This window comes from Trichechus manatus, unplaced genomic scaffold (genome assembly GCF_000243295.1).
Source record: "Trichechus manatus latirostris isolate Lorelei unplaced genomic scaffold, TriManLat1.0 scaffold00059, whole genome shotgun sequence".
NCBI lineage: Eukaryota > Metazoa > Chordata > Mammalia > Sirenia > Trichechidae > Trichechus > Trichechus manatus.
The window spans coordinates 848,115-862,429 of NW_004443995.1; the positions used below are offsets into that span (position 1 = coordinate 848,115).

Consider the following 14,315-nt stretch of genomic DNA (forward strand, 5'->3'; position numbering starts at 1 on the left):
AACTGATTTATCTTGTTCTACAATGAAGCTTCTTTTAAATCTGGTTCTAGGGCTAAGAGTAATCCATGAAGAAAAGGTAAAAAACAGCCAATTCATATTTGCTTCTTTTTATGAAACTGTATTAGACATCAAGCCAGCTGAAACATTCACCCTTGGACTGCAGAAACATTTGGTGTAAAGTAACTGTCTGATATTTCATTATTTAAATACTACTATAAACATTTATACAACTCAACATACCAATTTAACATTAGAGTCCTATTGGTACCGTAAAACAGTAAAAATCTTTATAAAATAAACTTCAATAAACCATTATCAACTTATAGTATAGAAAAATACTCAAAATTAAACCAAATTATCAAAAATACAATTATATTTGAAATATTACTGTTCCACAATAAACATTCATCTTATATATCAATAATTTCCTGCTTCATTAATTGTAATATTTCTAGAGAGCATGTATGTATATCAAAGACCAAATGTGTAAATCTTGTACTTTCCAAAAACTCAACTATGTTTTTTAGTGTAGAATAAGCCAAGGGTGTGACAATGGCTAGAAAATGATTATTTATAAAAATTACGGTGTCATCTAGGAATGGAAGAAAAGTAATTAGGTCATCTAACACACAGGTGAAGTTTTTTTCTGTAATATTTTCCGGGCACTATAAATGAGGTCTGAAACATATGAGCATTAACTTAATGTTGTCATGGGGCTTAATGTTTAGCCAACAGGAATGAGATCAACTGCAGGAGAATAAGCTCAAGCAACATCAGAAAGGACCTAGTTAAAAAAAACAAAATGGAAAAAAATAAAAATCAGTTAAATATAGGTTTAATTTCTAGAATGTAAAAACTCAACTAGAATTGTAAAAACTCTAACTTGAATAATTTCATAACTTTTTTATTTTTATGAATGGTACCATAATATCAATAAAAACAGTATATACCAGGAAGACAATATATTTAAAGCATCAGTTTAAAATATTTTCAGTATTTTTAAACAGGATAAGGAACTACAGACAAAGAAGGATGACCCCAGGTATTCACAGCTGAATTCTTTCCTTCTCTTAAAGGATCCACTTTGCCTGAGGGGTTACAATACTGAGGATGAACAGAAGCATCATTGCCCCTACAGTATTCCAGAAAAATTGCTTTAAAAAAAATTCGGTTCTGATTCCTTCCCCCCAAAGACTATTAAGCAAATACAGTTAATTCCGTATTAGCCACATATCTATGCTACACCTAGCTTTTTCAAATTTTAACAACGTGGTCATCTACAACATGATTTAGAAGAGCAGGTATTTTACACTTCTGCAGTTACATTTCTTCACAGATGTGTGAAGTGGATTTCAAAAAGAAATCACTTTTGCTCTGGGTTTACAATCAAGAGCTAATGCAGCCTATCATGATATGTAGATAGAGGAACTATCTTTGGAGGAAGATTTCATAAAGAAGCTAGCATGCATAGTGTTTAGGACGGAAAATCTGCATCTCTATAATCCTCTTACTGAAAATATTTCATTTTACAATACACTAATCAATTGTTGGCATTCCCACATTTTGAAGGCGACTAAACAAAAATACAAACTTAAAGTTGACCGTGATGACTATCCACTCAGGATAAACCAAGAGAAAAAAAAAAAAATTCCCCACGATACTATAAAGATTAGGAAACAAAAGTTTCAGATGATTCTAAGATTTTACAAGCAATTCAAAAATAAATTTTATTAGAATCAAAATCTAAATATGTTAAGAAAAACATGTAGGTGATTAGAAAACACAACACATATCAAACTTAAGATAATAAAATGTACACTTAACTAGCAGAATAAACTTAGAAGTAGAATCATATTTTCCTTAGATCTAAAATACAATTCACATATCATAGAAAATAAAAAATCAGAAAGCCTCATTGATTTTTAGGAAATGAGTTAAAATTCCTAGCATATACTTACTTGCCCACCCCTGGTTTTTCTTCCCAGTGAATATCCTTAGCTCTTCAATCATACCATTTTTGCCTCAGACTGGGATGTGTACTCCCCCTACCCCTTCTTAAGGGAATGATACAGAGCCAATTTCAGAATTTAAATTTTACACAGTTATTTAACTGTCTCAACACTTTTTTAAATTGAGATATAACTTACATACAGTAAAATGCATAAATCCTATGTGTTCATTTAAATGAGTTTTGATAACTGTACACATCCATGTAAAACCAACACCAAACACCCAAAACGAAGACATAAACCATATCCACCAACCCAGCAGTTCCCTTGTGCCCCTGCAACTGCTTTCTGATTTCTATCACCATGATAAGGTTTGCCTATTCTTGAATTCATATAAATGGAATCCAAATATGTATTGTTTATGCTTAGCTGCTTTTACTCAACATAATTTCTAAGATTAATTCATGTTATTGTGTGCATCAGTAGTGTGCTCTTTTTTAACTGCTGAGTAGTATTCCAGTGTATAAATACACCACTGTTTCTTTATCCATTCACCTGCAGATGGATATTTGGATTCTTTCTAATTGGCTTGTTCTCTTATGAATAAAGCTGCTATGAATATTCTTGTACAAGACTTTTTGTGAATGTATGTTTTCACTTCTTTTGAGTAAATACCTAGAAGTGGAGCTGCTGGTCATAGTGTAGATACTGCCCAACAGCTCTCCAGTGTGCCCACTTTACATTTAGACCAATAAACTATGAGTGTTCCAGGTGCTCCACATCCTCAGCAACATTTGGCACTGCCAGGCTTTTTAATTTTAGCCATTCCAGTGAATGTAAAATTGTATCTTATTGTAGTTTTAACTGGAACTCCCTGATGACTAATGATATATTTATTGCCCATTTGTACATCTTTTTAAGTGTCTGCTCAAGACTTTTGATCATTTTACTGGGTGGTCTATCTTTTTAATTACTGATACTAAAAATGCTTTTGACTAATCAAATTCTCCTATCAAAATCATAAAAAGGAATAGATTGAGACTTTAGAAGTTTCTAATTCAAACTACCTGTTTCACTGATGAATGACAGAAACAAAGAGTGGTTGATTAGGTAATAAATCCATATTCCCACAGCTGACTGGAGAAAGAACAAGTTAAAAATTAGGCCTTCTAATTCCTAATGTCATTTCCACTTCACCAAGCTTTTTCACTTTGACAATCTTCTTCTCAAACTGGTTTGACTGGAAGTGTCTCAAGAGGCTGTTGTGGGCAGGGGGAGAGAAGGAAATTGACAGTGCTCTAAGCTCCCGGGCTTCTGCTTGCTACTCCCCGCCCCCACCTCCCACCCGCCCGCCCCATTCCCTTGTTTTATATGCTGAAGATTTATGTAATATTTCACTTGGAAAAAACGTTCCTTTGCAAAAACACAAAAAAGCAAAAACAAGTTTGAAAATTATCGCTCTAATATAATGTATTATTAGAGATAACAGTCTGATAAAATCCTCTACAATTTTACCTTTGTATCTTGAATGAATACAAATATTTTCATAGAATAAATTTAATCTCTCTCAAGAACAGATACTAGGCTTAACCTTATGTGTCAATTCTAATCAAGCAGTAATGGCTAGCAGAAGGCTTGGATGTAGAAAGATTCTGAGCAAGACAGGCAGCTCACACCACACACTAGTCGGTCCTGCTTCTGTAGTCACTATCATCTCTTCTAATAACTTTCTCTGTCCAATACAAGAAACAATGTGGTAATGAATACCACCACAATACATTTCTCAGTGATGTGTAAGCAATGGACATACTGACTTACTCAATTTCTCATTTTCTTTTGTTACTAAATTTATCTTACACATCTTCACCAAACATCACAGATTTTCCAGGTGCTGTGGTGTCTCACTTGAAATTGAGTTCAGCAGAAAATGTCTTCTCATATTAATTTGGATATCCTTTTATTTTAGTTTGTTTCTGACTAGACTCTTTAGAATAATCTTCCATTATTAAAGTGTATTTTCCTTGTAATTGGTTACTTTCTTCTCCTTGTTAGCTATGTGAGTTCTACCTCCACATTCAGCCCTTTTTCAAGGCACCTCTTAAGTGTACAGTTCAGTAGTATATTTACAGAGCTGTGCAACCAACACCACTAATTCCAGAACATTTTCATCACTTTCATCACTTCCTATATCCCCCTTCCTCCAGCCCCAGAAACCACTAATATCTTTGTTTCTACAGATTTGCCTATTTTAAACGTTTCATATAAACATAGTCATACAATATATAGTTTTTTGTGGCTGGTTTCTTCACTTAGTATAAGGTTCATCCACATCATAGTGTGCATCAGAACTACATTCCTTTTTATGGCCGAATAATATTTCATTGTATGTATAGACCACACTTTGTTCATCCATTTATCAGCTCATAGACATTTGGGTTGTTTACACTTTTTGGTTATTATGAATAGTGCTGCTATGAACATTCGTGTGTAAGTTTTTGCACAGAAATATGTTATCAATTCTCTTGAGTAAATACCTAGGAATGGATTTGCTGGGTGATATGGTAACCATATGTTCAAATTTTTGAGGAACTGGCAAACTGTTGTCCAAGGTGGCTGCACCATTTTACAACAGTGTATGAGGGTGAAGCACCTGGTCTTTTAATCTATGAAATACATTTCTCAGACCTTTAAAATATATTTGAAGAATTTCTTCAGATTTCTACAGGATCTTAACTGAAATTTTTGAAAAAAATCCCCAATTTCACCATTTTATTATTTCAATTTCTAAACATTCAATAAACGTAACCAAAAGTTATCTTGCAATGAAACAGTTAATTTCATCTGCAAAATAACAAGTTTTTTTTTTTAAAAACTGGACTGTACATTCCCAGAACATAAAATACAACTGGGTTCAAATACAGAGATAAAACATCATTTAAATATAAATAACATTTATCATTCTGTACTTTCTATCCTAGCAAAGACAATCAATACCTAAGTGTAAAGCAGAGGAAACTATTTTCAGAATTCTGGTTTAAAAAAATTATATAGTTATAAAAAATGATAAAGTAACTTATAACTGATATTTAAAAATCATTAGAAACTTTTAAGGGATAATTTGACTAGAACACAGTATCATCAAATTTTATAGGCAGCCATGAGTACGTTAATATTAGTAATGGATAACTGGATGAGAAGGAAAGTTATTGCCTGTGACTGCTTTCTTATAAAGTTCTGGTTGGTTAGTTCTCTATTAATTTATTTTTACTAGAGTCATGTTTTTCAGATTCATTTTTTGGGGAAAAAAATCATCTGCATTTGTTCTTAAACACAAATATTTTTTCAATTTACTACATATTTTCCCAAACAAGTGTAAGAATGATTTGGATTTTCTATTTTTCCATGAAACTTTGAAGGTATATAACAACTATCATAAACACAGATTTGTCAGTCTTTTGTATCTTTTTTTTTTTTTTGAGAGAATACAGCTGCTTCATTCTTATTTATATAATTTAAAATTTCAAAAATAAGAGTTTCAAATTCCAGAAAATGCAAACTAATGTACAGTGATAGAAAGCAGATCAGACGTTGCTTGAAAAGAAGGTAAAAGAAGAATGGATTACAAACGGGCATGAGACAACTTTTGAGGGTAATAGGAATGTTTTCCTGATTGCAGTGACTGTTTCACAGATGCATACATATATCAAAACTGATCAAATTGCATACTTTAAATCTGTAGATTTTATTATGCTTCAGCTATACCCCAAGGAATTACAAAACAAACAAAACCTAAGTGTTTCTTTGGATTAGCTTCAGTGTTTCCCAACCCACACCCCCATACAATTCAAATGCCTCAAAACAAGAATCCCTTACCCAAATAATCAGGGGAATATTCTTAGGAAAGATAGATTTAGAAATCTAACAGGCTGCTACTATGATTATTCAATATGCGATTATGCATTATAATTTTCCAAGAGGAGTATATAGTACGCAGTTTTTCCCAACTTTACCTGACCTTAAGCAAAAAAAAAAAATCTGCTGCCATCAAGTCGATTCCGACTCGTAGCAACCCTACTGGACAGAGCAGAACTGCTCCACAGGGTTTTCAAGGCTACAAATCTTTACGGAAGCAGACTGCCACATCTTTCTCCCGTGAAGCAGCTGGTGGGTTTCAACAGCAGGCGTTTCGGTTACCAGCCAAGTCCTTAACCACTGTGCCACCAGGGCTCCTTTATTTGACCTTAGGAACAGTTATTTCACTGAGCATCTGTGAAGATCAGTTTGAGAAGAATTCTTAATGAAGATAATACATAATGGAAAAACATTAAATATATACATATACACACAGATAAGTTTTTCCGGTATTTTGAACAGAGTAATTACAAACGCAAATGCCTTCAGAGGTCAAAACATAACAAATAAACAAAAAAGAACTCCAAGAAGACCAAATGTGAAACAGCAGGTGCGCAGCTATATAAATCAAGCCTAACTGCTTTACTTTCAACAACTGAGGAGGCCAAACGAACCACATCTAAAGTGTCCAGTCTGCTACCTCTGTAGTAAGAGAATTATGTCAAACACTTTTTAATGCTAGCTTCCAATGCATTCTGAAAAAGTAATACAGCAGCCTATGAGAAGGAAGGTTCTAATCTGAGCTACAGCAACCTAGATTTCAGTATAGCTAGAAAATTGTAGCTATTTTCCCATATAAGATATCTGGGCAAAAGTGAAGAGAAGATCAAAGCCTGAAAAAAGATAGCAACTCTTTCCAAGTTTCACTTCTATCAGTAAAATCAGACCTAGTGATTAATGTGAACTATAAAAAGTTATAGGAAAGGTAGTTCTGGAACTAGCATCACATATTTGAATTTTTACGCTAAGATTAAGATCTCTAAAAATCAGTATAATTCTCAATTATAATAACACTATTTCTCTAAACATCTGAGGTATGGTTTAAATAAATAATAGCTAACATTTACTGAATACTTCTTAAGTGCTGGACCCCTGGTGGTGCAGTGGTTAAGGGCTTGCCTGGCAACCAAAGATTGGCAGTTCAAATCCACCAGCTGCTCCTTGGAAACCCTACGGGGCAGTTCTACTCTGTCCTGTAGGGTCGCTGAGTTGGAATCAACTTGACAGCAACGGGTTTGGTTTTTTTCTTTTTTCCATTAAGTGCTAGGCACTATTCTAAGTGCCAAAAATAACAATATAAGGTCAGCACTATTTAATCCACACAATACCTTTATAAGGCAAGCACTATTATTATTCCCTTTGAAAAAAGAAGAAATTAGGGCACAGTTGGGACACATAACTCAAGGACACAGAACTAGTCCATGGACTGCTACCCAGGGAACCACAACACGTGAACAGTTCAAGATAGTAAAAATCTACTGGAACTACAAATTAGCTTCCTAGAAAGCTTATCCTTCTCAGTACCATGGTGCAAAAATTAAACAGGAATCCTAGAAAACATGACTTTTATTCTAAATTACAACAGTAATAACTTTGGCTTAATAAGGTTGAAAAAAATTAAAGTCCTACTTTTAGTTAAGTTTGAGAAATGCTGGAAATTCTGCATATAACATACTCCAACTATATCTACCTTACAATACTATCAGTTTAACATCTTAGTGGTTTATAATGTACAACAGAGCATGTTAGAAGCTCTAAGACCACCCTAAGATGTAGAAACCGAATAACTTTTTTCTAACACTTTAATAAATGAGTTTATAATTAACAAAGTTTTAATAATCAAAATACTTTGCAAGAGTACACTGAAAAATCATCAAGTATTTCTTACAACCATAAGAAGAATAACTTATAACTGGCCTTCTGAAAACTAAATATATCACTTAACATTCCTAAGAGACTTTTCTTACCTGTTTATTTCCTCCAAATTCTTCTACACAGGTCCAGGCTGAACAGACTGTGTTCCCTGTCTGTAAGCAGTGGAGATAGAAAATAATTGAGTCTTCAGAATGATGTTATCCCTATCTTGGAAGTGCATGGAATCCTTGATAATTTTAAAAACACTTTTGACAGTAAATAGAAAAATAAATTTAGAGATAAAGAAAAAAGCAACAAATGGTTACCATTTCTGAAGTTCTGCAAAGATGAACAAAGAGAATGGTATTTTTATTTGCATAAAAATTATGAATTAATACATTTTAAAAAACCGACGTAATTATTAGTTGGTCTTTCCAAAAACTACTACCCTACAAAGATAAAGAAGGGATTTTAAAAATAGATGTTCACAAACTTCTGATAAGCAGTCAAACAAATGTAAGTGGATTTAAAAAATATAAATGCTGTATAAGGTGTAGCTGCTTTACATATGAAATATAATTTCCTTCCTGTATTAAGGACAGAGAGATGTCCAAAATACCAACTGATGAAAAATATTACTTGTTAACAGCTAACCTCTATTTGAAGCCTAATTTAACCATATATATTACAAAGTTACAATGGTCAATCATCATTCACGTTAGTGATTCTCTCTCTATATGCCTTAAAGATTTCTGATAGAGATGTATATACAACCCCCTATGCTAAGAAACTGTGAATAAAAGTATGAACAAATAAAAATGTTTAATGGTTCACAAGTGATCTACAGATTTAAAAAACTGTAGATTTTTTTTAAAAAAAACTAAAAATTATAACTCAGTAAAAAAAAATCCACGTCTTCATTTTTACATGGTCAAGTACATAACGTCAAGCAACCTATCCAATGAACACTAGAAAAGGTAGACAACTACTAAAAACAAAAATATATGTTTGAAAGCACTGAGAACTACCAAGAGAGTAAGAATTCTGGGGTTATGATCTTGGAGAAGAAGGAAAGCCAAAGAGGTGTACGCAACTTTGGGAGGTGCAATTCCCCTAGAAGGGTTGGCCAAATCCCAAGAAAGGATCTAAGAATCAAGGAAAGATGACAACAGACAGACAAATTTCTGAGGCTAGAAGGTCAAAAAAAACTAGAGCTGAGGAGCTACAGATGGCACAGGCTTAGAACCCAAAAGGGCAACACTCTAAGAGTAAAAATAAGCCAGAAGTAGGTCAACTTTAACAGAGACTAAATTCAACTTCAAATCTTCTCAATCCCTATCTGGATTAAGGAAACGCAGGTTTGCCAGTACCCATGGGCCACCTTTCTGAAGCAAACATATATCTTCTGTGACTAAAGATAATACCATGCTAGCCCTCAAATTATCTCCACAACTTTCCATAGACAAGGTCTGGCATTCAATCAAAAATAACCAGAAATACAAGGAAATAAGATAATGTGTCTGTGGACTGCCAGAAGAATGAACAAATCTGTCTTGGAAGAAGTACAGCCAGAATGCTCCTTGGAAGTGAAGATTGCAAGACTTCATCTTGCATACTTTGGACATGTTTGGAGAAGGACATCATGCTTGGTAAAGTGGAGGGTCAGCGAAAGAGAGGAAGACCCTCAAGGAAATGGACTGACACCGTGGCTACAACGATGGGCTCAAGCACAGAAATGATTGTGAGGATGGCGCAGGACCAGGCAGTATTTTGTTCTGTTGTATATAGGGTCACTATGAGTTGCCTCAACAGCCACTAACAACAACAAGACAATGTGATCTAAAACCAACAGAAACAACAGTCAATAATAACAGATCTACAAGGAATTGAGATAAACTTTTCAGAACTTTTATATGTTCTTAGATAATAAAGTTTTAGAAGAAAATATACAGACTGAATATACAGATAGCAAACAGAAAACAAACAATATATATGGGATACAGTAAAAAGGTCTAAAATCAAAAACAAAAAACAAACAAACCTACTGCCATCAAGTCGATTCTGACTCATAGCAACCCTATGAGTAGAACTGCTCCATAGGGTTTTTCCAAGGCTGAAATCTTTACAGAAGCAGACTGCCACATCTTTCTCCCATGGAGTGGCTAGTGGGTTCAAACCACCGACCTCTTGGTTAGCACCCGAACAGTTAACTACTGTGTCACCAGGGCTCCTTAAAAAAGTCTAATATATGTGTAATTGGATTATCATAAAGGGAGAAGAGAGAAAATGGGACAAGAGCAGTATGTGAAAACACTTTCGAAAATGAATGGAAGACACTGATCTACAGATTTTAGAATTGGTGAAAGTCCCAAGTGAAATTAAACTAAGAAGACCACACATAAGTCCATCATAAGAAACTTCTGAAAAACATAGATAAAGGAAAAATATTAAAAACCATATTAAAAGGAAAAAAAACACAGTTTACAGTCAAAGTACTAACAAGTAAACTTTCAGCTGACTTCTCAACAGAAACAATGCAAGCCAGAACCCAGCAGCATTATAACATCAACGGCCAAAGGTAAATAACTGCCAACCTAGCAAAAATATCTGTTCAAAAGTTAGGCGAATTAAGAAGACAATCAGAGAAACAAAAACTGAGATAATCTTTTACAAGCATAGGCACACCAGAGGAAATATTACTAAGTGTTCTTTAGGCAGAAGAAATAAACAGTCTCAGTGGAAACTTGAAGATGTAGGAGAAAATGAAGAGCAAAAAAATAATAATAAAAATGGAAACAGTAAATATAAAAAAACAGATATAAAAATCAGAAAATCAGATATAGTAATGTATAAAAATGATAATGCATTATGACCAAATGAAGTTTATTTCAGAAATGCAAGGATGATGTAACATTCAAACATCAGTGCAATGCACATTAAAACAACAAATTATCTAATTAACTAAACTGATGCAGAGAAGCATTTGATAAAACTCATCATGCATTCATGATAAAACTTGAAGCAAACTAGGAATAGAAGCGAAAATCCTTAATGTGATAAAGGTCTTCTATAATAAAAGCTACTATAAAACAAACCTTAATGGAAAAATACTGAAAGTTTACAAGAATGCCGTCTATCATCATTTATATTCAAAGCTGGACAAGTAGTTCTAGCCAGTGCAATAAGGCAAGAAAAATATAAGGATGAAAGGAAGAAAAAAAGCTCATTATTCATAGTTGACATGAGTTTGTATATGGAAATTTTCAAATAATCTAGTCAAATCATTAGAACCAACAAGTAGTTTTGTCTAACATATAAAAAATATATTTACATATAACAGGAACAATTAAAAAACAGAATTTAAAAAGAAGGCATCTTTTACAATGGCACTGAAAAACATTAAATACCTAGGAAAAAAAATCCAATGAAAGAGACAATTACACAGTAAACTACAGAATGTTTGAAAGCAATTTAAAAAAACCTAAATAAATGGGAGGATATATCATATTCATGGATTTATAAAGACCTGATATTACTAAGACCTGACACTATAAAAAGGTCGGCTGTTTCCAAATTGACCTACAAATTCAATTCAATACCAATTAAAATCCCAGTAGGTTTTTTTGACAGAAATTTACCAGCTGATTTTAAAATTCATATGGAAATGCAAGGGTCAGAAGAGCCAAGACAATTGTGAAGAAGAAAAAAAAAAAAGCAGGATGATATACTCTACTGAATAGCAAGACTTTTCATAAAGCTATGTAATTAAGACAATGTGATATTAGTGCAAGGACAAATAGATCAATGGAACAGAACAGACACAGATACACACATACTTGACTGATGCTAAGGTGCTACTGCAGAGCTGTGGGAAAAGGTCAGTCTTTTCAATAAATGGTATTGGGTAAATAAATATCCATAGTCTGGGAGAAAAAAAAATTTGACATCTATTTCCCATCTTCACTAAATGTAAAAATTTTTTTAAGTTTCTTATTAAAGATAATATAGGAAAGAATTTTCTTTACCTCAGGGTAAACAAAGACTTCCTAAGCGGGACATAAACACACTAACTGTAATATAAAAGAATGATAAACTGAACCATAAGGATAAAAACTTTTGTTTGTTTTTTTCAAAGTATACCATTAAGACAACAGAAAGGCAAGACAAGCAGGAGAAGGTATTGACAACAAATATAGCCAATGAAGGGCTTGCATCTACTAGAGTAATAAAGAAAGAACACCTAATAGAATAAAGGGACAAGAGACTTAAAAAAGAAAGACACTTCATCAAAAAAGGATATCCCAACGGCCTGTAATCCTATTAAAAGATACTCAATATCATTACTATCAGTGATGTAAAAATTATAATCTCAATGAGATTCCAATATATACTAAACCAAATGTCCACATTTTAAAAGACTGTTAATAGTCAAATGTTGGCAGGACGATGGAACGACTCAAACTCCTATAGGAAGCCCTCATGGTACAGTGGTTAAGCACTCAGCTGGTAACCGAAAGGTTGGCGGTCTGAACCCACCGGCCACTCCCCAGAGAAAAGACCTGGAGAACTGCTCCCATAAAGATTTCAGGCTAGGAAACCCTATGAGGCAGTTCTACTTTGTCCTATAGGGTCACTATGAGTCAGAATCAACTCGGCACACAACAATATATACTACTAGTAAAGTGTAGATTGGTGTCATCGCTTTGGGAAATGGCTTGGCATTACCTACTAAAGTTTTAAAAACATGAACAACCACTTTCATGCCTATTAATGCAACAGAAATGCAAGCAAATGAACACAAAATAAACACATATACAAAAATTTTCATAGCATCACTGTTCAAATAGCTCCAAACTGAAGCATCCCAAATTTCCATCAACAATAGAAAAAGTAAGTATCATTTCAATGGAATACTTGTATCAGAGCAAATGAACTACTGTTACATGGAACAACATGAATCAATATCACAATACAATGTTGAAAGAAGTCAGACAAAGGTGTATATATAATGTATAAATTTCAAAAGACAGAATAAGTTAGAAGAGTGCCTTCCTTTGGGAAGGAGGAAGAGTAATGAATGAGAAGGGGCACAAGAGAGTCTTCTGGAGTGTGTAATTTATAACAAAAATAAAATCATTCATTATAATACATTTGTTCTCAAAACAACATACAAAAGAAAAATTACTCAGACTAATTTAAAAACTATCTGGTGATTTTCAAGAGAAATGCTAACTGGAATTTCTATTAAACATGAAACAAGTCTTCTCTCCATAAAAGGCTTCATTAACTACCACCTTGGACTTTTAGAATTAGTTTTTTGTTAGTCTTTAATTTTAATGAATTCAAGAAGTTTAACAGAAAAAACTGCTGGAATTTATATTATCAATCTGTAACAAACTTCTGTTAACATATACAAAAGATGGTGATAATCCTAAGAGTAAAAGCAAAAGCTATCAGCAGAATCTCAATCTAATATCAAATGCAAGTTTACTAGTGATGCTTTAATGCTTTAATCCAATTTAATTGCCAATTTATTGGCATCATTCCTTGAGGAAAGTACCAACTGTAAATAGATATATCTGATAAATTACTTACAAAGGGATTATCAATAATTAGGTCTCAAGGAAGAAACTAAAGAAAAGAAAAAGCATGTCAAAAAGTCACAGATAACAGGGTAAATTAAACGTCAAAGATTAGAGACAGGTCTTTACCTGCTTTCTGTAAAACTGAAATCATGAGATGTGCTATTTTTCAGTCTTTTGTTATTATTGTAGGAATAAGAGCCGAAAGATAAGTTAGATAAAAATCCCACTATTAGGATCCTAACTTTCACTGAACTCATTAAGACATAACATTTTCGATATTTCACTTGTTCTGTAAGTGTGATGAAAAGTCCTAAAGTCACTTAAAACTAATTGGACAAACATATTCTTGTGCCTTTGTAGATGACTTTACTGGTCTTCAGTATGAGGAAGAATTCCATACAAATTTTAATGTAACTAGTATGAAAGATGAAAAACTGTCTTTCAGACTCAGACATATTATACTCTATTTCTTCTTTTGAAGACAGAAAATAACTGAATGTACAGGATTCCAGTGTATTCCAAATAAGCCTGCTATAGCAGCATCCTGAATTTTGATTTTTTTTTCCTGACTCCAGGAAACTACACTGAAAGGAAGAACACCATCTTCTTAGTCTACACCTGTGTAGAGGAATGAAAAAGAAATGCAAGCCTAGTGTAAACTAAGTTTAGAAATAACACATAATGATCTATTGCTTAATCAAATGCTATAAATGCCACTAAACGTAAATGTGGATTATATAATTTAAGCAGTTAGCATAATAGTCAATAGAATTATAAAACTGTACATATTATCCATTATATTCTATTGTTGATAAAAATATAAAAGTTCTCTCAGATGATTCAAAAACAACCATTACCATCTTAATCTCCTATTTCATTACTATCTAAATTTTTACGTACTGTATTTTTATGCAAATAATGAACGCCTTTCACGTTTGTTTGCCAACCGCACCCTCCCCCTGCAGGGTATTTTCGTAAGAGCCACTATGCCAATTCTTTTTTACATGTCGCTGTA

At 33.2% G+C, this 14,315-nt stretch overlaps 1 protein-coding gene across 1 annotated transcript in view; it reads right to left on the reverse strand.

The window, feature by feature from the left end:
- Positions 1-629: 629 nt before the first annotated feature.
- Positions 630-14,315, reverse strand: part of RBM46 (RNA binding motif protein 46) — a 51,815-nt gene continuing 38,129 nt past the window's right edge. Inside the window, exons 5-6 of the mRNA XM_023733487.1 lie at positions 7,829-7,888; positions 630-784 (exon numbers count right to left, since the gene is read on the reverse strand). Of these exons, the coding sequence (XP_023589255.1) occupies positions 7,833-7,888 (56 nt within the window). The 3' untranslated portion in view covers positions 630-784; positions 7,829-7,832. The remainder of the gene's footprint in view (positions 785-7,828; positions 7,889-14,315) is intronic.